The sequence below is a fragment of the Syngnathoides biaculeatus genome, chromosome 5, assembly GCF_019802595.1.
Source record: "Syngnathoides biaculeatus isolate LvHL_M chromosome 5, ASM1980259v1, whole genome shotgun sequence".
NCBI classification, from domain to species: Eukaryota; Metazoa; Chordata; class Actinopteri; order Syngnathiformes; family Syngnathidae; genus Syngnathoides; species Syngnathoides biaculeatus.
The window spans coordinates 1,396,995-1,420,137 of record NC_084644.1 but is presented as its reverse complement, the minus strand read 5'-3'; the positions used below and the strand labels follow the sequence as shown (position 1 = coordinate 1,420,137).

The 23,143-nt window shown below is 49.2% G+C and overlaps 1 protein-coding gene across 6 annotated transcripts; it reads right to left on the bottom strand.

Moving 5' to 3' along the window:
• Positions 1 to 338: 338 nt before the first annotated feature.
• ptpn3 (protein tyrosine phosphatase non-receptor type 3) lies at positions 339 to 23,041 on the bottom strand. 6 transcript variants are annotated; one of them, XM_061818920.1, is made up of 26 exons: positions 23,017 to 23,041; positions 20,550 to 20,664; positions 19,635 to 19,769; positions 19,485 to 19,527; positions 19,287 to 19,368; positions 18,115 to 18,159; positions 17,991 to 18,043; positions 15,089 to 15,206; positions 14,908 to 14,995; positions 14,739 to 14,827; positions 14,581 to 14,644; positions 13,088 to 13,281; positions 12,839 to 12,964; positions 12,603 to 12,764; positions 11,823 to 11,901; positions 11,670 to 11,747; positions 11,532 to 11,588; positions 9,997 to 10,153; positions 9,762 to 9,928; positions 8,380 to 8,470; positions 8,244 to 8,305; positions 8,005 to 8,151; positions 6,214 to 6,342; positions 2,843 to 2,988; positions 2,645 to 2,780; positions 340 to 901 (listed from the first exon to the last, which is right to left on the bottom strand). In XM_061818920.1, the coding sequence occupies exons 2-26, from the start codon at positions 20,616 to 20,618 to the stop codon at positions 827 to 829; spliced, it is 2,592 nt and encodes an 863-aa protein (XP_061674904.1). In that variant the 5' UTR covers positions 20,619 to 20,664; positions 23,017 to 23,041; the 3' UTR covers positions 340 to 826. The 6 variants fall into 6 exon arrangements, with proteins under 6 accessions (XP_061674910.1, XP_061674904.1, XP_061674907.1 ...); XM_061818923.1 differs by having other exon boundaries at positions 20,556 to 20,664; XM_061818925.1 differs by lacking the exons at positions 340 to 901; positions 2,645 to 2,780 and adding an exon at positions 5,967 to 6,092 and having other exon boundaries at positions 2,849 to 2,988.
• Between the last annotated feature and the right edge of the window lie 102 nt (positions 23,042 to 23,143).

The window sequence follows — 23,143 nt, the reverse complement described above, 5'->3', positions numbered from 1 at the left end:
CCGGAGAAAAGAACGGGCAAAGTGGGAATCGAACCTGACTCCTCAGAAGTGTCAGGCCAACTCGCCACTGTTCTGCCTGAATGTTGGATTTTTGCCCTTGTCACATAGTAATGAAAATTGGTCATGAAAAAATAAAGCAAAAATCAAAAGTGTGGTCCACAGGACTCACTGCCTAACTTAACACTTGCTTCTACTTCATTTCTGTATTTCATTTACGGTCATGATGGTGATTGGTTTTTTTTTTTTTTTTTTTGGGGGGAGGGGGGGGGTAATACAAATCCTCATTAAATATAAGAAAAAAATCATTCATTTCAAAGTCAACTATCGTCAAGATTTATTCGAAAAAAACACTTTTCAGACCCCGTATTTATATGAAAAGCCATTTTGATTGCAACACAAAATTCAAATGTATTCACGCTCAATCAAGGATCAAAATCAGTCAAATGCTGCACGCGCGGCCCACTAATTTGTAGGCGGAGCCTAATAAAGCAGACCAAGAGCGTTTCTTTCACGGTGAGAATAATTTAATTGAAAAGTACCCCAGCGTAATATTTTGCGGAGTTCATGTACAGAATTCTGCTCACGGACTAAAAGGCAGGCACACACGCGAGGAACCCGGCGACGGCGGCGCCGTCTTCCCGAGCTCAACGGCCTGAATCGGCGCGTTCGAGGTCGGCGGAACGTCAGGCGGACCCCGTCGCAAATTCAAAATCGTCTCGTCGGCAGAGCTCTCATCCGGCTGACGGAATTCCCGCGGGCACGACGGAGGTCGCTCTCTTGTGGTGCTCGCCGGCGGAGGTCCATTTGCGCTGCCTTCGGATTCGGGCTACTGGGCTTGTGAGCCCCCTCGCTTCTCCTTGTACACTCGCAGGATGGCCTCGCACACAAACTGGAATTGACACTAAAACATAGAAAAGGAGAAGTTGGAAATGGGAAGAAATAAAAATGCATTTACGAAAAATGATGCTGCTATTTTCTGAGCCCTGTGAAAAATATTCACCGTCCAGGTAGAATCCAATATGGACGTAAATGTGTGCCACCGGGATTTGAATTTCAAATCACATTTTCAACAGTCGCCACGATTCGCCGTCTAAAGTTCACCGTCTGTGCCGCCGGCCAGGGTTACTTCAGGTCAGAACCCAACAGCCAGCCAATCCCGTTACGCTCTCTTAGCATGTGACGTCACCTGGCTAAGAACGCGTAACTGCGATTGGCCGGCTGTTCGGTTCTGACCTGAAGTAACCCTGGCCGGCGGCACAGACGGTGAACTTTGGAAAGCAAATTGTGGCTCAGCTGCTAAAGCGTTGGCCTCACAGTTCTGAGGTCCCGGGTTCAATCCCAGACCCGCCTGTGCGGAGTTTGCACGTTCTCCCCCGTAACTCCGTGGCTTTCCTCCGGGTACTCCGGTTTCCTCACTCCAATCCAAAAAACACGCAACATTCATTGGACGCTCTAAATTGCCCCTAGGTGCGATTTTGCGAGTGCCTCGACGTGCCCTGCGATTGGCCGGCGACCGGTTCAGGGTGCACCCCACCTCCGGCACTCCCCGCGGCCCTCGTGAGGATAAGCGGCGAAGAAAATGGATGGATGAATTGTAGCCAGTTGAGTTGCTAACATTGAAAAGTTACACTGAAGTGCAAATATTGAAAATGTGATCACTTTAGATTTCAAATTGAAATCCTGGCGGCACAAATTCATTCCAGTAGCCCAAAAAGACTCCACGATCCGCAAGTGACGTCGTAACGCCGGCAGTCAGCTAGAAAACGCAATTTCCGGAGAAAGAAAGTTGAAGACGATTTAAATGCTGCGTCAACATCCGAAACGTTGACGAGAGGCGGTGCGACCGGGAAGAGAATCAAACCCGAGCAGCGGCGCCGCTGTGCCACTTGGGAGATTTCAAAGCTGGAATGTTTGGAATTGCCCAAGAAAAAAAAAAAAAAAGTCATGAACGGGCGTTTTCAACTTGGAATGGTTTGAATGACTGAAGAAATGCCAAAAGGATGCAAAATGTCTCAAATTTGGCACCTCTATTGTTGCAAATGTGAAATTTTACGTTAGAAATGAACTCCATTTTTTTTTTACATTTGGAATGGGAACAATTCCGTGCGGTGTTTCACTTTGGAATTCCATGGAAACTGGGATTATTATTTTTTGGGTGAACCTTGTGACGTTTGAGTAGTTTGAATCTATGAAAAAATGTGAAAGGAGAATGCTGGAATAATGCTAAATAATTTGAAGCAAGCGAAGATAGTAGTTGACAACCAGAGAACGTTTGGACATTTTAAGACGGCGTACGTTTGCGTACATGACGCGTTTTCCATCTGGACTGTGACTTTTTTTGTGTGTCACGAGAGTAACGGAAAGTTTTCGGGGGGCTGCTCTGCGCACCCCAGCGAGGACGAGCGCACGGGAGCGGCGCCCTTCCCAAAACGGCCGCAAAGCGACAAATCTTTTTCCTCTCTCGACGGATTTCGTGCCGTGACCGCATCCTCGGCGGTGACTTTCCACTGGTACAGAAGGTTGGAAAACGGGCTCCACAGTGGGAGGTTTTCGGATGGCGGCGGTTTTGATGCGGGAAGAGATTACGGCTTATTTCCCAGGGGACTTTTGAGCAAACGTTCCTGGAATGGATTTTTGTCTGTACCGTGGTCTGAATCATCATAGCCCGCTGATCCCTCAGCGTTTTGACGATGTCCAGCGGGAACACCGGCAGACCCCGGTCCAGCAGCGTCAGCGCCGTCTCCATGGTGATCAGAACACCCGTCCGTCCGATCCCGGCGCTGCAAGAGGTAGCGTGAACGGCGGGGGGCCGCGTCTCGGGTCGACGGGAGGGGGGCGTTACCTGCAGTGCACCACCAGAGGCTCTCGGGCTCGTCTCCTGTCGCGGGCCGAGCCCACGAACAGCAGGAAGTCGGAGGGGTCGTCGGGTACGCCGTGGTCGGGCCACGCCACGTACTGCAGGTGCGCCACCGCCCGCTCTTCGCCGCGCTGAGTCGGCACGCGCGGAAACAAAGATCGTTAAAAGCGGCTAGCGGGACTTCAGGAAGCGCGTGCGACGGCGCCGACAACGTTTTTTTGTTGTTGTTGAAGCCTTGACGTTGCAGCACGTCGCGCGGAGGTCCGAATTGCGGCAAGTTTGAACCTTCGAGGCCAATCTCGGACCAAAATGAAACAACGTATTGCGGTTCCCGTACAAACGTGTTGAGTGGCAACCGGAGGGCCCCGACGCGGCGACCCGACCCAGGAGACAAAAAGCAAGATGGAAAACAGCGCCGTGAGATCAGAAAGCCATGGGATGAAGGCGGAGAAAAACCAGAGAGCGAGAGAGGAGCACGCAAGAGATTTTTTTTTTTTTTTCTTCCCGTTGTTGTTGTTTGTGCTTTTTTGTAAAGCGGCCACGCGGTCTGTGACTTCACGCAGGGATTAAGTCCAAGCGCCAGGGTGACAGATGGGCCCACGCAGGCGCGTTTGGGCTTTTGCGTGCGCGCGTTCATATTTCATGCATCCTTGAGCTTTGCCGGCTTCGCCCGGGACGCTCGTGTGCAAATTCTCGTCACGTGACACGCGCTAGTTTCTCATCATTATTATTATTATGAAGACAATTGCAAAAAAAAAAAAAAAAAATCAAATAAACAAAAATGTCTCCCGTGTTGAAACAGCCACAATTGGAGTCCCATCTTGAAAACGACAACAAATTGAGCTTTTTATGGCAATATTTGAAATGTATCAATGAAACGCGTCTTCAGCATCATTGATCAAACGGTGAGGAAATGAGCAATTTGACAACGGCGAGCGTGCCAACGGGTTCTGCACTCGCTCGGCTGTGCGCGCACGCAGCCGCCCGCTTCCACGGAAACGACTTCCCGCCATGTCGTGACATATGGCGGGCGCACGAGCGGCGCCTGTCGCCGCAAACTACATAATTTTGCTCTTGCGGCCGTGAATGTCGGCGCTAAAGGGGGAGTTTGCGGCGCCTGGCAATCCAGCTGATAGCCCCATCCCCCTTTCTTTGATGTACGATGTAAATGCACCCTGACATTTCGGCCTTTCACCACCCGGATGGATTCCACAAATATCATTAAGCATGCCGTGATATCCGGACTTCTATTGCAGCTCTTTTGGATCGGAACCAGGGAACGCTAGTACAGCAGTTTTGGCCCTGTGGCTACGTACAAGTTGTCGAATCAACCGCCCAGCCCAACCTGTAACCATGGCAACACCTTTAAGAGCACAGCACACAGTGAGGCCGAGATCACCGACGCGAGCGCAACTGGCCCGAGAGCGCGACAAAACGGGGGGTTATCCGATTGACGGGGGGCCTGGGGGGGGGGGGGGGGGCTTGTGCAACTGACAGAAATGTTACTGGCCATGAACTTCAAGTTGGGACTTGATTATTTTTCAGAACAGACACTGGAAGTAGCAACGTGACAAGATGTCCGTCGATAAAAAAGCCGACATCGGTTCCGACCATCGACCCGAGTACAACGCGGGGAGAATTTTGAAAAATTGGATGACGGTTAACGGAGAAAGTGAGTTATTCCAGCGGGAAAAAAAAAAAAAAAAAAAGTTAAAAATCAGGTTTGGGCCAAAGCCTTCATGTTTGATTTGATTTGAAAAGTGCACATTTGCACTTCTGTAAAGTTTTATTTGTAGCCCGCTCCGGTGGAGTGGAAGGTGCGGTGCCGCCGTGTGAAAATTTGAGGAAAACAGGACAACGTGAATATTTCGCGACATCTTGGATCTCACGTGGGGGGGTCTTTCTCCTTCTCCGACGGACCTTTCCGACCTGTCAATCGCTCGTACGATAACAGCCAATCGGAAAGCCGCACTGGCTTGACGCGCCCCTGCCGCCATCTTGTCCCACAAGCAATGCTGGTTGTCAGTAGCGTGCGCTTGGAAAAGTTCACATTACAAGGAAAATGGTCCTCAAATGCGCTTGGGGAATGTGTAATTCTGATAAAAAAAAAATATCCAGCTAGGTTACAAGAGGCCCGCTTGATTCATTTTCCTGTCTACGATGGATTAAGGCTCGCGGAAAAGTGCACGTACAACTAAATCGGGACAATATCAACAAACACGAGGCTTTATGTTCAGAGGTAAGTGAACAACTTTCACTTTGTTGGCGTATCACTGACCTACTGAATGAAGTGTGCCATGTTTTATACTGAAGACGCGCAAATGCGCCATGTCACGCAAGAAAAAAGGTCGATTTGTATCGCATCGGACTTTTAAGACGGAGCACTGGCCAAGTCACTCACTCCAATGCAGACTCCAATGATATTAGTCGTGATCTTTCCAAGTGAAAAGCGCTCACCCTGCTTCACATGCGCAGTACGATTCCACTATTTTATCCAGTTGGACTTCAATATGAAGTTTGCGAGGCCTCAAACTTTTTTGCATCGATCGCCAACGTTTCGTTGGAACTCTGACATTGCGTCCCGCTCTGTCCAAAATACTTAAAATCCGCGTACGTATCCTTGCGGGGAATAGTCGACACCCCTCTGTAGAACTCTCTTGGACGAGTCCGGCGCATTTGGCGAAAAAACATAGCCCAAAATTATCTGGAATATGCGATAGAGAATCCAAGTCAAACCTGTTCTCTTCAGTCGCCATTTTGGAAGCTTGTGGGACGTGGCTCAGGGGGCGGAGCTTAAGATCGGCATCTGAAAGGTCCATTGGCTGACAGGTTTCAGGTCCAAATGTCACTCAATCGCTTGTACGGGCTGAATTTCTGAACCGCTTGACGCGTCCAAAATTTACGCCGCCGGCCGCCGTTATTCGCCCCAAACGCTCGACTTGACGCAAATTCTTCTCTATCTTTATTCGTTTGTGCAACATCGTTGGCGAGAAAGGCCGCAGAAGAGTTTCTGTCAGGTTTTGAAGGGATGGAGGCATTTTTTTCCCAAAGATGGCGGCCGGCCGCTCGTCACGTCGCTACCGCGAGGACGCGCTCGCGCTGGGCTCACCGTCGCTGACGCAGCTCATCCCGAAGGTGGCGACGATGGTCTTTCGAGCGTTTGTTCCCCGCGAGTCGTGGGCGCGGATGGTCTAGTCCTAACCCTTCCGTCATTCGTATAGCAAAAGGGCCGACACTTTCCGTCAAGAAAGAGAAATAGAGCAGAGAGACGGCCGTAAAAGTGGAAAACCACAGAAAGGGTTGCAAAGGAAAGAAAGAAAAGAGAAGCGAGGGGGGGGGGGGGGGGGGCGGCGTACCTGAGTGTGCGTGAGGGTGAACTGCCGCGTCACGTAGGCCAGGTTGCACTCCTCCGAGTGACACTTCACCCGCATGGGACCGTAGTCCTTGACTTCCGGCGGATGCGGCCAGTACTGGTGGCACTTGGTCTGCGAACGGCAAATGATGTTACTCGCACGGCGGGGGGGTGGGGGGTGGGGGGGTCGTGTTATCATTTCCCCGCTCTGCAAATGGAACTGCTGCCGGGGGTGGGGGGGTGGGGGCTACGTCAGCGGGCAGGATGCGAAGTGATTATCAATGCGCGGGAAAATGTCAAGCCACTTGACGAGGAGCCCCCCCCCCCCCCAAAAAAAAAAAAAAAAACAACAACAATTACTGAGGTTACCAAGCAACAGGCGAGCTGCGACGAAGCACACTTTGTTTCTTCAAGACCTCGATAATGACGCCGTTCCATAGAGTCGGCGCTCACTTTTAGCGATCGTCAGACACTTGAGAAGGATTCGCTGCATTGTGAATGTTTTATTATTATTATTATTTTAAAAAGTAGTGCAGTGACAGACCTGCACAACTCTGCTACAGTTAGCAACTGATTTTTTTTAAATGATTTTAACATGACTCACGGGCCAAACGGATTTTTAGTCTTCGTAGAAAAACAATCTGGTATGTCAAAAAAAAAAAAAAAAAAAAAAAAAATAGACTAAAGATGTAAAGACCGTTGACCCGAGGGCCGCTGTTGGAAACGCGGTCGAGGTTTGATGAAACTAATTCACAAATCCCAAACCTCATAAAAAATTCGGGCAATTCCACACAAGGAAAAATGAAGCTATGAATTGTGGGTCGGCAAAATGTTTTCACCGCCTACAATCTTTTGCATTCAATATTGCATTTTCAGGTCGTTTCCACATTATGGAGAACAGTTCTGATTTGGTTGTAATTCCTCAAAACAAAAAAAATGATTTGTAGGGTCAAAGCCGCAGCCGGCTTCTATTTTGAACTGAATGCGTGGTAACGATGCAGAAATGACGCACAAGCGAGAAGTAGCACAGCCGAGTGAAAGGTTCAAAAAGAAAAGCGCAACCGTGTGATATTAGGGGGGAAATGACTTGCTCTTATATCGCAATTTCTCGTGTATACTATCGTCTCAAATGGGCGGGAAAACCCTTGCGCCCATGTATAATGCACATACTCAAAACATGAAAGATTATCCGTATTTGATTAGGTTTTGTCAAGCGAGACATGACATATTATATAGGAGGCGGCACGCTGGCTCAGCTGGTAAAGCACTGGCCCCACAGTTCTAAGGTCCCGGGTTGAATCCCGGACCCGCCTGTGTGGAGTTTGCATGTTCTCCCCCGCCGTGCCTGCCTGCGTGGCTTTTCTCCAGGTGGCCACTCCGGTTTCCTCCCACATCCCCAAAAACGTGCGATATTAACTGGAAACTCTAAATTGCCCCGTCAGTGTGATTGGCTCAATGTGCCCTGCGATTGGCTCCAGCACTCCACGCGACCCTTGTGAGGATAAGCGGCGAAGAAAATGGATGGATATTGTTTGGAATGAAAAGACCCCTTTTCCCCAAGCCCTAAGTGCTGCTCCACATTTATAAATTGGTGACAATTTCAATTTTCCTCATGGCCACGTGCTAGCGACCTTTGATGACTTTTGGGCAGAAAACGTGAGAAATTACAGCGGCGATTATTATTCCATTTTACTTCGGCAATGGTCTCAGGTGACACGGTCACGCGTTGTCACTCCCGAGCTAACGCGCGCGTTTGAGGCGCCAAAGGGCGGAGAAAGCGGAGTCGGACTCGTACCCGTCCCCGCTCGGTCAGCGTCGTGAGCATGACGATGGTGTGCGACTGCTGCTCCCAAACGCTTTGCCAAAAGTGAGCGCAGGTCTGCGGCAGCGGGCCCTGAGCCGCGACGTAACGTAAGGACACCCCGGACACCGGAGGCTCCACCTAAGAAACCCAACCGGCACCGACAACAACAAGAGACTTTAGTGCGGGTCGTTCCGCGCGCGAGACGCACGTCCGCGAGGCGCAAGGCGCACCGTGATGTGGCTGGCGTTGATGTAGTCGTCCTGGCCTCGGAGGGTCACCCTGGTGGCGTCATCTGCAAGCAAAGTCGGACGGCGCAACTCAGATCCGGCGGCAGAAAGGACGGAGGGAGCCGCGGGAAGCACTCACAGGGCAAAATGTCCCTGTAGCGATTCTTGTCCACGTTCTTGGGAAGCCGAGCGCAGCTCAGCGACAGGCCGGGCTTCCTCCTGTACAAATTCTGGGAAACACGAGGACGTAAAAGCGGTGAACACGCGTACACGAACCGGACGAACGGGCCGGGAGGATTGAGGCCAGCATCTGCGCACCCAATCCCAAATAAAAAAGCCTCATTATGATCCTCCGCATGACGGAAAAGGAAAGACGAAATCCTGCCGAGAAGAACAAAAAGCTTTTTCCAAACGAATTCGAGGCTGCGCGCACTCGTTTATTTGATTTTTCTCAATTCCTTCCCATTTTCTCACAAATCTTTTACGAGAGGGGAACGCAACAAAACCTTTATTTGTGGTTTATCTGTTTAATTGAGAATTTTTGGCTTTAGTTATCAATATTTTTGAAAACAATCACAATGGCTTTTGGGCAATTTGCAGTCTGGCCCGGTCGCCATGCCTCGCAAATGGCAGGCAGGGGTCGCACTGTGACCTCTGCCCCGCAGATGACCTTTCCGGCTTGATGCCGACGAGTCGCTCGTCACGTGATGAGAACTTCGGGAGGCGGAGCTACTTGCAGAAACGAAGCGGCAGGAATACAAGCCGGAAAATTGCTCCGTCACATTAATTCATTTGAATTTATTTCTGTCTGGCAAACAGTCGAGAGAGGAAACGGCAGAATGCGGCGTACGCCTCATATATCCAAATATGTAATTAGCAGGCTCGGAGAAACCTCAGATCAGGGGTGGTCAAACTCATTTTTGCCGCGGGCCACGTTGTAGTTGCGGTTTCCCCTCAGAGGGCCGTTATGATTGTGAAATAATCAAAACATTTTTAATCGCCGCATTATATTTACACATGCAATTTATGAACTAGTTTTGGAATCAGAAATCGAGGGAAATGGCCTTTTCGGCTATTGTTCAGGTTTGCTAACACAAGAAATGCTTGCGATATCTCAAAGTTGTCATTTACGACACGGCAATTTGAAATCCTAAACAAAAATCCTGGAAGTTGACACACGCGATTTGCCTTTGGGGGCCACAGAAAACCACATGGCGGGCCAGATCTGGCCCACGGGCCTTGAGTTTGACACCTGCGCTAACAATAAAGACATTTTAAAAAAAAAACAAGATTTGAGAGCTGTTTATTTCCCGAATCAAATCCTTAAGAAGTAATAATTCAAGTACATCAATCACAATTAACGGATGCATGATGATGATGCATATGTTCTGCGTAAACTCAATGAATGCGATGATCAATATCTTTCTGAAAAATTACTTTGCTAATACTACCGCCGGTGTCACGCAAGGCCGATTATGAAATCTAAAACGCGCCCGTAAAGGTTTATTCACCGTCAAATACCTCGAAATGGAAGCAGAGCGTCCCGGACTGGATTCCCCTCTCCAACAGTCGCATGGACTCTTCCAGCGTGGCGTCCCGCTCGGGGCGGGCGGGAGACGGCGGCGCGTCTCCTCGGGGCCGGGCGGCGAGGGCGAGGGGCGGCGGGAGGGTCGCCGCTCGGCCGGGGCCTGGGACGCAAAGGACGCCCGAGGGTCAGTCTCGGCCTCGGCGCTTCGGCGTCCGCGAGCGGGCAGACCTTTGCGCTTGACGAGCAGGGCCAGTTCTCGGGAGTGCGACTCTCTGCTGGCCCGTATGAACATGACCACCTGGTCGTGGGTGTGTTCCGAAATGTCCCGACCGTTGATGAGCACCACCTGGTCGCCCTCCAGCAGTTTGGGCTCACATCGACCGGCCTGAAGACGAGACGCCGTCACTAAACGCAAAATAGTTCCCGCTTGCCCGCCGACGCCAATGCCATTTTTTTTTTTTTCTTTTTGCAAGAAATTACTTTTTGGTCATCCCTCGTTCTTGCAACCGTAAAAATCGCAACCAAGCTGAACGAGCCTCGGAAGTCTTTGACCTCCCCCAAAGTTTTCTTTACTTTTATCATGAACTATTTCTCTACTCTTACACACATTTAAAAAAAAAAAAAAAAAAACTACAATTCCCATAACGCACAGTTAGTACAGCGTAAGTACATTTTGTTCCTTGTAATGTGTTTGAAATGAGCGGCACGGTGGATAAACTGGTAAAGCGTCGGCCTCGCAGTTCTGAGGTCCCGGATTCAATCGTGTAAAATTTGCATGTTCTCCGCCTGCCTGCGTGGCTTTTCTCCGGGTGGTCACTACGCTTTCCTCCCACATCCCAAAAACATGCCCCTCGGTGTGATTGTGACTGCGACTGTCGTCTATCTCCTCGTGCCCTGCGATTGGCTGGCGACCAGTTCAGGGTGTACCCCGCCTCCTGCCCGTTGACAGCTGGGATAGGCTCCAACACTCTCCGCGACCCTCGTGGGGATAGGCGGCAAAGAAAATGGACGGATGGGTAATGTGTTTGAACATTTCACACTTTATGGCTTAATGTTTTTTTCGTTGTTTTTACAATTTTTGTTTTAAGTTAAAAATGCTTGATTTGACTACAAAGAATGACACGAATTAGAACATCCACTCAAATAGCCCAAAATTAAGCAACTTCTAACCGGAACGATTCTGGAAAAAAAAAAAAAAAAAAAAAAAAATCTGCTGACTCTGCAATAGGTGAACACCAATTATCAACCCCAACTTTGTTTTATTTGCGAACGGCTATTATCCGCACTCACGCCATCCTTGGGTTTCGAATCCAGAACCGCGGCCTCAGTAGCGTTGCAGAAACGATTCACGTAGGCAAAGAGCTTTCGGGCGACGTCGGCCTCAACATTCGCGCGATACGTGAAATGTCCGCTTTATTGCCGTTAACGTCGAATATTCCGGTAGATTTCCGCAAAAAAAGTTCCCCCAACTTTGATCCCTTGCCGCTCCGTTCCCACTTCAAAGGCAAAATTTTGCCATCTTTTTTTCTATTTATGCTTTGATTTTCTCAAGCGTTTGTCTTGGTTAGGGTCACGCGTGAGCTGCAGCCTCTGCCAGAAGGCTCCACCCTGGACCGGTCGCCGGTCAATCGCAGAATAACATTCCCCCTTGAAGATTTGAAGCCGGACTTAAACCATCAATTAATAATACGAATAACGGCGACAGATGGGAAAACAGGAAGATGTCGCTCAAGTCTTTGAGGCTCGCTGTGCTGGCGTCTTACCGGAGAGTCGGGTTTCACGTGGGATATGGAGAGGGGCATCTTCTGATCCACTCCACCCTGGGAGCAAAGCACGGCAACAACGAAGTGACAAACGCACGACGGGAGCCACGAGAGGACGCGATGCACTCCGACGCTCACTTTGACGTTGAAGCCGAACTTGCCCTCGAGATCAGGAGCGATGCGGATCAGCAGCAGGTCGGCCTCGCTGAGGCCCGGCTGGGTAAACAAAAAAACGCTCATTAGAAGAACGCAAAAGCGCAGGGCGCGTACCCGTGACGGGTGAAGCAGTACCTGGGTACTGTACGGGGGTCCGCCGACGCCGTCCTCTTCTGCGGCGCTGTCGTCGGCTGCCGACGGGATCTCGTCCAACCTTTGGTTGGGCGTTGTGATAAGATGGAGGTCCTTCATTCATTCATTCATTCATTCATCCATCACCTGATTTATCACATTTTCACTTTTTGGGGTTAAAATGTACTTCGTGTCATCAACTCGGGTCCAGAGCCAAGATTGATGACGGAGCGGAACCACAACAGCCAAACTCAACCGTCGCCATCGTTAAGCTAATTCAGCCACCACCCGTTTTGTTTTTCTTCACGTTACATTTTTTGATGTGTACATACTGTCAATTGTACTTTATCACAAGAAAGACGGCGTGACACGGTATTTAAAAAAAAATTAAAAAGTACAAACGCGGCACGCCGAGAGCTTGTCACGTCCAATCCGAGTACAGCGAGCACGTAATTGCTCTAAATGTTGAAGAACAGGTTTTGAACTGGCAGAAATATGACATTTTGCACAAATACTCTCAAGGGTGGACGTGGAAAAGAAAAGAAACATGTTCAAAAAAGAAGCCATTCAAGTTGAAGGGAAACAAAAGTGTCACGTGCGCCTGATAAAGGTGTAAAAGAATCTTCGGCCGCCTGCTCGCCGTCCACAAATGCCCAAAAATCCCCTCAGTGAAGCCCGCGTGGGCCACTTTGTTTAGTTAGTCGGCCGCTGGATAAATTCAAGCGGAAAAACCGAATAAGCGCGACGTCGCCGGCGGAGCCCGAGATGACGCGAGCAACGCACCGATGCGGCGACGCGTCCCCCTCGCTGTCCTTGCTGCTGCCGACGGACGCCCTGTACGTGTAGAAGACGTCTTCCCCCTCCGACACGTCTCTCAGCTCGCCGCTCACCTCCACGGACGACGGGCGCACTTTGCGGACGCCGTGGCGAACGCGGGGACTGCGCCTGCCGCGCGGACGAAAGCCAGGACCAAATCCGTCAGATGCGACTCGGGACTCGGTAGCGGACGGCGCTCGTACCATTTGGGCGTGCTGGGGGGCGATCGAGACGGCAGACTCTTTGTTTCCAAATATTCCGAGGAAATGGAGCGGCGCAGGACCGGGTTCCACACCATCCCGCCCACCACGCGTTGGCAAACTGGACCACTACAGAGACGTCGACAGGAGCTGTAATACTTGAGCGGCGAGGGACGTGTTCCGGGGGCACCGGAACGACGAGGGACGTGTTCCGGGGGCACCGGAACGACGAGGGACGTGTTCCGGGCTCACCTCTGGTTTTTACTGTTTGCCAGGCCCAGGTGGTGAGTCACCAGCTGCTTGTAGGAATGAACGTTGTGTTTGGGGCTCCTGGCGCTGCGCTTGCAGCCGAAGAAGGAGTGATGATCCACGCAGGAGCGCCACAGGTTCTTACAGGTCTTCGGGCAGGGCAGGACCAGCGACACCACACAGTCCTGGGTCTCCCCCTGAGGAAGAGCAATTGCATGGGGGTCACGTCGCTGTCCTTGAACAAAATATTCGGGAGGCGCCGAGACCAGTGTCTGGATCAATGCGGCGGCTGTTCTACGTCTTGTCCATGGAAAACACAACCCTACCATCTTAAGTAAACCTTTTTTTTTTTGGGGGGGTTGGAGAAATCCATGCCAGCCACGTGGAGATAGTTTAAGCTAAAGACTTAAGCCGACTGCAAACGATCCGATGCAAAACTGCTAACGATCGCCGCCCACGTGGCGAAGGAGGTGCCGCTTCCTCCGGCAAGTTTTGGCGAGCGCAGAGTTTCTAAAGGCCCGTCCGTCGGCCGCTCGTCCGGGCCGGGCCGGGCCGGGTCGGCTCGGGACGCTACCCCGGGCCTCGGAGGCTACCCGGTCGATCCTGCCGGTCGCGTGCGCTCGCCCCAGAAGCCGAGCAAGTCGGAGAGATGAAAATGCGAACGGCCCATTAAATCATCGAGGACTGCGACTCGGATGGGCTGCGCCGATTGGAGAGATGACGAGTGCCGGGCCCTCATTTATAAAGATTCAATCCAATTTCGTGCGGATGTGAGATGTTCTCCTCTTTGAAAACAGCTTCCGTGTCCCATAGTAGGCGGAGCAGCGCGTTTTCAATGGCGAATGTCGCGGCGTGACGTAATGAACCGACGACGCAGGCAATACGGCGAGCGTGAGACTTCTGCAACTTCTGCGCATGGATGACGCGCTCTCCGCTTATATTTACTTTTGCGTATGGACATTGAAGCGAATAATGTTACATGTATTTTTCATTACAATATCTATTTTAGAATGTTTATAGACATGACACTTGACCTTTAAGATTGAAAAGTGGCCCTGGAATGGAAAGCCAACAATAATCACAATTCAGCCAGAGAGGGGGAAAAAATGTTTTGAACACATTTAATAGCATACGGAACTGTTCAAACTCACTTTTTTTTCTTTTAGTTTATCATAATGCAGTGAATTTGATAAGTTAGGGGAGGCAAAGAAGAATTTTGGACAAAAGTGCAGATTTGAGAATGAAGTTGACCTGACGGCATCCATGTTTTAATCCGCCCTCCTTAATGTTTATGTTACGGTTCATATGTTTATATTCCTTCAAAAAGCTGCAAGTAGCATGCTAAGAAACAAAGACTTTCACTTGTGTAAAATTCGGCCTTGAATGAGGTCTCGCCAGCATTTTGGTCCCATGACAAGTTGGCGACAAGGTCGCAAAAGCAACTCGTTTCGGACTTTTGGAAGCACTTGAACGATCGCCAACAAGGAAATACTCACATGCTTCCGCTTGAGATGTACGAAGAAGCGCTTCCTCTTGAAGGAAATCTTGATAATGTTTCCCCTGCGTGGGAAGGAAACCGTTTGCTGTGAAGTTGAGCGTCCAAGAAAGAGGCAGACAGCGATCCGATCCATGCGCCAATCACTCACTCACTCACCAAGGGAAGAAACTGGAGCAAATCATATTGGAGAATATCGCCACGCCGCTGGAAGCCAAGCCCACCATTAGCGGGGCGTCGTTGGTGTCCTGGAGAGAGAAGCGAGCGCGTCAGCCAAACGCGGGCCGGCAAAGGAAAGCGGAGGGCGAAACGGCGCTTCTGGACGTACCAGGGCGGCGTGCAGCTCCACCCCGTACAGCTCCAACGTCCGTGCCGTGTTGAGGAAACACAGCTCGGCCTCGCTTTTCTTCAGACCGCTACGGAACGTTAAAAAAAAACAACAACAACAACAACAACGTCGTCGTCAAAGCGCTGCCAGGCTCCGGAGTGGACGCGAGCGACGGCGGTACTTGTGCTTGGGGTGCAGCTCCTCCACTTTGGAGACAAAGTTTTCATCCTGCTCGGGGAGGAAGTGGCACTTGGACAAGTAACCGCTTCGCTGGGAGGGGCTGCGGTCCCCCAGTTCGGCTGCAGAAGAAGGAGAAGAAGAAGAAGAAGAAGAAGAGGTCAGGAAAAGGTGATGCTGGCGAAGGTCCCGGGGAGATTATCCAATCAAATCACAGGGTGGTCTTCACCCCCTTGGGTACCAAATTCATCTTAAAGGGACACTAACCTACGTTTTGCTGTCTTGTAAAAAAACAACAAAAAAAAAAACACGAGTTGAAAATATGTCAATGACAAATCATTTTTGTCATTGTTGCTTCCGCTATGGCAGGAACTCTGTCCAACATTCCCGACAGTTTCCAGTTGAATTTTGTTTCGCAACAGCCTCCAGCCCTGCCACCAGGAAAATTTTTCCTACCATGATAAATATCAATTTCAGATTCAAAGACGACATACGAGGAAATGCTACAATGGATCCAAAGTTTTAAAATGCTTTGGAAATTTGATGGATGTACGAATGGAATTAATTTTGCTTTAAGACTGTAACAAAATGTGTGAAACATAAAAAAAAAAAAAAGATCAGGTATATAACACCAGCTTTTTCTTTCTTAATCTCCATAATTCTGTGTGCATTTGTCCCATTTTATCAGTCGCGCTCGCAGATAAAATTGCAGGTGTGATTAGGGATGGAATCTCAAGATCTTAAAATAACTTACTGGATGAATACAACATAACTGTAAATTAAAAATAAAATAAACAAATACGTAACAAATAGAAAGCTAAAATTTCAAACTCAGAAATGATCATTTCCAATTTCAACTGATATCAGTAGAAATCATCATCAATCAAGTAGAATCATAAAAACTGTATTGAAAGTGTTTTATCAAGAAAAATTCTTTATCTGAAGAAAATTCAATGCACTGACCCGACAAAGAAAAAAGATGAACAGTCTATAACCGCCAGATGATATTGTCATATGCAGTGAAAGCAGGGAGCACGCAGAGGAACAATTGGAAAGATGGAGACACGCACTGGAAAGGAGAGGAATGAAGATTAGCCGAAGTAAAACAGAATATATGTGCGTGAATGAGAAAAGTAGAGGGGGAAGAGTGAGGCTACGGGGAGAAGAGATAGCGAGGGTGGACGACTTCAAATACTTGGGGTCAACAATCCAGAGCAATGGAGAGTGTGGTCAGGAAGTGAAGAAACGGGTCCAAGCAGGTTGGAACAGCTGGCGAAAGGTGTCTGGTGTGTTATGTGACAGAAGAGTGTCTGCTAGGATGAAGGGCAAAGTTTACAAAACAGCGGTGAGGCCGGCCATGATGTACGGATTAGAGACGAGAGGTGGCACTGAAGAAACAACAGGAAGCTGAACTGGAGGTGGCAGAAATGAAGATGTTGAGGTTCTCGCTCGGAGTGAGCAGGTTGGATAGGATTAGACATGAGCTCATTAGAGGGACGGCCAAAGCTGGATGTTTTGGAGACAAGATTCGAGAGAGCAGACTTCGATGGTTTGGACATGTTCAGAGGCGAGAGAGTGAGTATATTGGTAGAAGGATGCTGAGGATGGAGCTGCCAGGCAAAAGGGCGAGAGAGAGGAGGACCAAAGAAAAGGTTGATGGATGTGGCGAGGGAGGACATCAAGACTGCGGGTGTTTGAGAGGAAGATGCAGGAGATAGGCTAAGATGGCAAAAGATGACACGCTGTGGCGACCCCGTACGGGACAAGCCGAAAGGAAAAGAAGAAGAGTCTATAACCGCAATGTTTGGAAAATGCTCAACATTTAGTTCAACATAATCGGCGTTAGCGGCAACAAGCTAGCGATACATTGGAACAAACATTCCTGTCGGCACTCGTGATGTATTGTTGCGGGGGGGCATCACGGGACTGCCGTAAATACGAGGCCGGCTTGCTCGAACGCGCCTTTATGTGCGTACGCCCGACGCATTGGCCGCACCTGAAATCAAGCGACTTTTGTTTTTTCGCCGTCACACGATCAACCAAAACTGCCTCGCGATCGACCCCTGGTGCAACCGAATTTCCTTTGACGTGGCTCATGATGTTGCTGACTTTCGACGCAAATGCGCTCGCAGTACGTGAAGCACCTCTGAACACGCGCTTTCGGACTAACTTCCGTACATGCTCAGTACGGTTAACTTGCATTTCCTGTTTCCGGGTGAATACTGATTGTTTAGGAGCAGGCTCGTTTTGTTCACAATGTTTATGAAATAAACACGTAAATTAATGTCAAGACTACACAAAATAAGCGACCGTCTTTCAATATCTATTTTTTCTACTCGTAACCAATTTAACACGCGTGATTTTTTCGTGCTCGACTGTGCAGATTTGCGAGCACCGAAATGTGAGTGACTGGATAAAGTATCGTATTCATTTTAAACATCGGTGGGAATAAAAACCAATGCGACATAGTGTGTGGATTCAAGTAAATTAGACATGTGAATTAGAATACTGAAATATCAAATTAATGGATGTAAAAAAAAATAGTGAATTGAGAAGTGTTGAATGTGGCTTTAAGGGTCGTGGCCTAATGAGCGCTAAAAGCCCAACATTATGCCCGTCTTTTTTTTTTTTTTTTTTTTTATGTCTTGCCAAAAGCCATTTTGGACAATTTTATGCTTTTGAATGTCAAAAAAAAGTTCAAGAGAATCATTTTCTCTCTCTAAAATCGTATATTTAAAAAAAAAAAAAAAAAAATAGAGGAGAACGTCTCGGCCGCAAAGTTCCGGATGATTTTTCTCACTTCCTGCTGTCCCGATACTTTTGCAGAGAAACAGGGAGCGCATTCGAGAGGGCGCCATTATTCGTCATGAGGTCATAAATCAGAGGCCGCTCGGGGGGGGACTCACACTGCACGGCGTAGGAGGCCAAGACCACAGCCGAGCTCAGCGGGCACTGCAACCTGCAATCAGCGCGACACGACGGAAGAGCGATGAAAGTGCGCACAAACCGGGTGGGGCTCGGCTAACCCACCTGCCGTCGCGAATGTCACTCCTGATCTGGAGGAAGTAAAGGTTCCTGCCGACGCCAAAGAAAAAAGGACTTGAGAGCGGGAAAATCAATTGAAACTTCAAATCAAATCACGTCAAGAAATCAATGCTGCGCCCGAGCGCCAGTCAAACCGCACGTTTGCTTTATGGAGCATGTCAAATATGGAAGTACATACGTGCCACCGGGATTTCTAGTTGAAACGTAAAGTGATCACATTTTCAAGAGTTGGATTTCTGTGTACAGTGCGTACGTTCAGACCGATAAGAGGACACCCATACTGCCGTAATTTATGTAAATGAATTATCCACCATCAACATAGATATCATCGCGAATCGGCATGTTTATGTAGCGTAAAAATGCAATCTTACTCTGCTTTGCGTGAACAATAAGCATCAGAAATCTGACCGCATTCCGTGTCCAACATTAGTTTATGAGGTGCTTGATTCTTTCGCATGAAACTTTAACTGGCATTATCGTTTAGGAAACCTTGACATTATGAATAGATCGCTGTTGAAAGTAATTCAGGACTTTTTGTCGATATTTCTGATATAACGGGCAGAAAGGAAACAGAAATACTATCAGGAATTTGCGCTAACGAATCGCTCATAACACGCTTCGGCCGCCATTTTGATCGACAGCTTGGGGTGCGTAACGACAGTATCTAAGTAGGCGTGGCTTCGGTGCCCTGCGCAGATCTATCCATTCGCTGTCTAAAATTCACTGTTTGTACCACCAGGTAGGGTTACTTTAGGTCAAAACGCAACAGCCAGCCAATGGCAGTTAAGCTTTCTTAGTCACGTGATGTCACATACTAAGAAAGGGTGACTGCGATTGGCTGGCTGTTCGCTTCTGACCTGAAGTAACCCTGCCTGGTGGCACAGACGGTGAACTTCACGCAGCGAATTGTAGCCGGTTGAATTGTTAACATTGAAAAGTTACACTGAAATACGACAGTTGAAAACGTGATCATTTTACATTTCAAATCCTGTTTTCTGTGGCAATCCTGCTGGCACATATTTACTTCCACAGTCAAAACACCAAAAACAGCATTAACAATTCGACACTACTACCGCAACGATAAACGTGCTAAAATAATACACAAGTCAGCATTTTTAGCTTTACTAAAGGTGAATACAAAACAAATGTTGGAGCACCTCGTCTGTTCGTGTTGCAGAGAGTTGGGATCGGAAATGAAGAAGCGCACTCGGAAGTTCAGGTAAAAGGGGCAGGCGAGACCTGCGGGGGAAACGTCCGCGCGTCAGTGTGGCCTTAAATCCGCCGACGCCGCAATCGTCGACGCTGCTTCTCGCCCGAACGGGAAAAAAATTGCCAACGGAGTGCCTGCCAATCACCTTTTAGCTGCTTCTTCAAGGGTTTCTCGGGCTCCAACCACCTCTAAAGAGAAAGAAATCCATTAAACGTCTTACAGGGGATTAAATAATTGAATAAAAAAAAAAAATGTAAAAAAAAGAGAGAGATAAGAGAAGCGTGTGGAGGCTCACGGGCGAGCGAGCGTTGGCTGCCACGGACGTGACGGTCGTGCCGGACTCTCTGATCTGAAGACTGAAGAGTTGCCTGTCCTGCAGGCCCAGGTGGTCGCACACTTGGTCCAACAGAACCACACCTTCATCCTGCTTCTGAAAGCAGCAGCGCCACACATCGCGTCAGGCGCGCCCGCCGTCGCGTTCGCCGCACTGGCCGCCATCTTGAGAGCATCGAAAACTCCGGCGCCGACACGTAGAAGCGCATTCGTTTTTCCTCCCATCTTAGGAAATTATTGGATTTAGCTCCAAAGAGGAGGTTTTTTTTTTTTTTTTTTTCCGTAATCAAAGTGGCGGGCCTTCACATTCGCCGGCATCCGAGCAGCAGCTCTGACTTTGCGAAAAGTCGTCGACCCGCGTGCCGATCGGGGCGCCGTGAACGCAGACGGGCCCGCGCGGCTCGAAACGGCGAGAAAATGTCGCAGCCCCCCCCCCCCCCCCCAGACGAGACAACGCGCTAGGAGATCATAAAGCTGCTGCATTCAAGTCAGGCAAAGGTAGGGAGGGGGGGGGGGGGGAGGAGACGACTTTTCCCTCCAATGTATTGTGCGACTGAGAGAGGTTATATTGCATATTTAATATTCACAGAAATGTCGGGCGAGAGGGTAACAGCGTGATTGCCTTGCAGCAAACGCCACCATCGAAATGCTGGACACGATGTGCTGATGATGCAAAAGCCTCAAATGTAACAAATGCGGCGGGGGGGGGGGGGGGGACGTGTCCTTGACACCAAGGTCACTGGATGTGGATCAATTTGGGAAGGGGGGGGGGGGGGTCGTGCCTGGACACGCCGACTATTAGCGTCGCGCGGTGACAGATAGCGGCAACATCCGGTACGATCTCGTCACACAAACACGGCCAAGCAAAGCGTCGCACGTTTACTCGGAAGGTCTCGACGGTGCCGTCCAGCAGCTGAACCAGGCAGAGCAGGTCCGGTTTTGGCATGTCTGTCACCCCGGCAACCGCACCGGCCCCCGGCTTCGTCACGGACCTGGGAACACACAAGACCGCGACAAACATGAGCGGCCCGCTCCCCCGAGGCGACGGCGCCGCACGTCAAAAGTGACTCACGCGGCATGAATGCAAAGGAGTGACTGCGAGCGAGCGAGCGCAGCGACTGAGCGTGCAGGGCGGCGGCGGCGGCCCAAACGCGCCCGACGAGAGCCGTGTGGAAATGCGGCGTGGCTTCGCACAGACTCACTAATGATTCACAATTCCCGAAATCACGACAATTTGGGGCTACGGCGGACGTCTGCAAACTCGCAAATTCACACTCAAAGAAATCGCAACAACTTTTTTTATTGTTTCCACGCCAAACAACGGTTTAAAAAGTGAATTGTTTGAAAAGCGAATCGATGTTTCCCATTACAATGAATGGAAAAAGAAATAATGCGTTCCAAGCCTAAATAATTTGGGTTTTTAAAACATTTGGTTTTAGATTTTCCTGGTAATAAAACTGCATAGTAGAAATACATGTATAGTTTAAATACTTTATATCATAAAATAATTGAAGAAATAGATTTTTTTTTTTTTGCTTAAAATGTATGCTTTAGAAGGAGAGTACGCTAAGCTGGGAGCGCATTGCCGTATCTGTAGCGACTCAGCCCCCCGGCCTTGTAAACTTTTTATGAACAAAAGTGCAGAATAACTTTAAACAGACAATAACGAGGCGGGGGGGAAGCATTTTTTTTAAATTTTTTTTCACAAAAAGTAACACAAAAACATTCGTAACTCGAGTTACCAAGCAAAAGAAAAATGCAGAAATGCTTCAACAGCTGTACATATCAAATAACAAAAAAACGATTTGTTTCTGCCGTCTCTTAAGAACATTTCTGATGTGGCTCATCACAACATCATTCAAATTTTGGAGCGCATTCAGATTTATTGGGGCGATGAAGTTCGACGAAATTATGGATTGCGTTCCACTTGGCACAGATGGCTTTGATGTCAGCACTTGGGACAAACAACAGTCACGTCCGTGTACGGAGGCTGCGTTATAACACAATAACAAAAATGCGCTGATTGCGCCGTGCGCTTTATGTCATTTCTGTTTGTTTTTGGGGGGGGGGCGTTCGAATTGAAAATAACAAAACGAGTCGTGGGTGGGTCAACTGCTTGTTATTTCCCGTTTTTTTTTTTTTTTTTCTTCTCAGCGGCGTGGGAATTCACAACAAAGCGCATGTGTCAGCTGTTCTGGCCGCACAATTGTTATTCGCGGGTTTTGGTCAGCGGCGTGTTCGAGTATCGATTTTTGTTCGAAAACAGAAGAAAAAAAAAAAATCTCAAAATTTTCGTTCGAAAACCGAGGCTTTGTAACGTGATTGTTGACCCCATATTTTTCCTACATGTCACATTGTCCCATGAGGCAGACTGGACAAGTTTTGCTTTTTTTTTTGGGGGGGGGTAGGGTGGCCTCAGCTTTTTGCGTCTCGTCACCTCTTGTGAAAACGGCTGAGACGATAAGACTGTTTTTCGCCCCCTCCGAGCCCCAACACGCCCTTTTTTTTTTTTTTTTTGTGGTTTTGCAGTTGCAGGCCGCGCACGAAAAGACTCGCAACGCACCCCCGTGGCACTCGTAAAGCGGGGCTGCAGGAATGTCGCGGCGCCCAGTCCTGTCCTGTCCTAACTTCCAGGTACACGATTAATGGATCACGAAACTGTTAATGTTTGAACACGGTGACACACTTGGAATGCATTAAAACTAAGCTGAGCTCTACTTTTCTTTCTTTTTTTTTTTTTTTCCCCCACAGTAAGCCTCTCACAGGCTTACTTACAAGTTTTATAACCGAGATAATCGGCAACTAAATGCCGGTCGGCATCTTGACCCCGGAGACTTCAGCTCACTTCTTTGGTCCAAAAAGAGCATTTGTTGACTTTAAACCATGTAGAACGTATTCTTCAATGCCGTGCCAGTGACGTTTAAAGGCAGGCAGGACAATTAAATGCATTTCCGCGAGATGGCACAATGGACATCGTGAACCTGTGCAGCCACTTTCCCCCCCCGTGTATGCGTGAGAGGCAGAGAGCGACGTTCTTGTTTGGTGGATATCCCCTCGAGATGTTTGTCAAACGTCAAATTTCTCGCTGTTCAGAGAGCTGTGATTCAGCAAGCACGCCCAAGCCCAACGTGGGCTAGTAAACAAGAGCACACGGGCGGAGTTTCGAACGCATGCAGAACAAACCAAAAAGTGTTCGCGGGCCTTATCCGGAACGTGATCAACGCCCGCGAGCTCGTCCCGAACGCGGAAGGCGACAAAACGCGTCCCCGGAGCGACGTCAAACTTTTCTCGGGAGGGTAAGAAGGGAGGCGGGGACAGAGAAGTGGGAAAAAGTCACGGCTGACCTCCGTCGTCCCGCTTCACAGGCGAACGGCGGCGTCCACCTCGGGGACGGGTCGCGGAGTCCGTCGACCCAAGCCGAGGAGGAGGAGGAGGAGGAGGAGGAAGGTGGAAGGTGGAAGGTGAAAATCC

Coding starts and splice junctions, on each gene's coding strand:
- ptpn3 (XM_061818920.1), bottom strand. CDS start 20,618: ATGCCAAAACCGGACCTGCTCTGCCTGGTTCAGCTGCTGGACGGCACC. Junction 19,369..19,484: donor CTTGAAGAAGCAGCTAAAAG/GTGATTGGCAGG, acceptor TTTCCCCCGCAG/GTCTCGCCTGCCCCTTTTAC. Junction 8,152..8,243: donor TCAACGCCAGCCACATCACG/GTGCGCCTTGCG, acceptor TGGGTTTCTTAG/GTGGAGCCTCCGGTGTCCGG.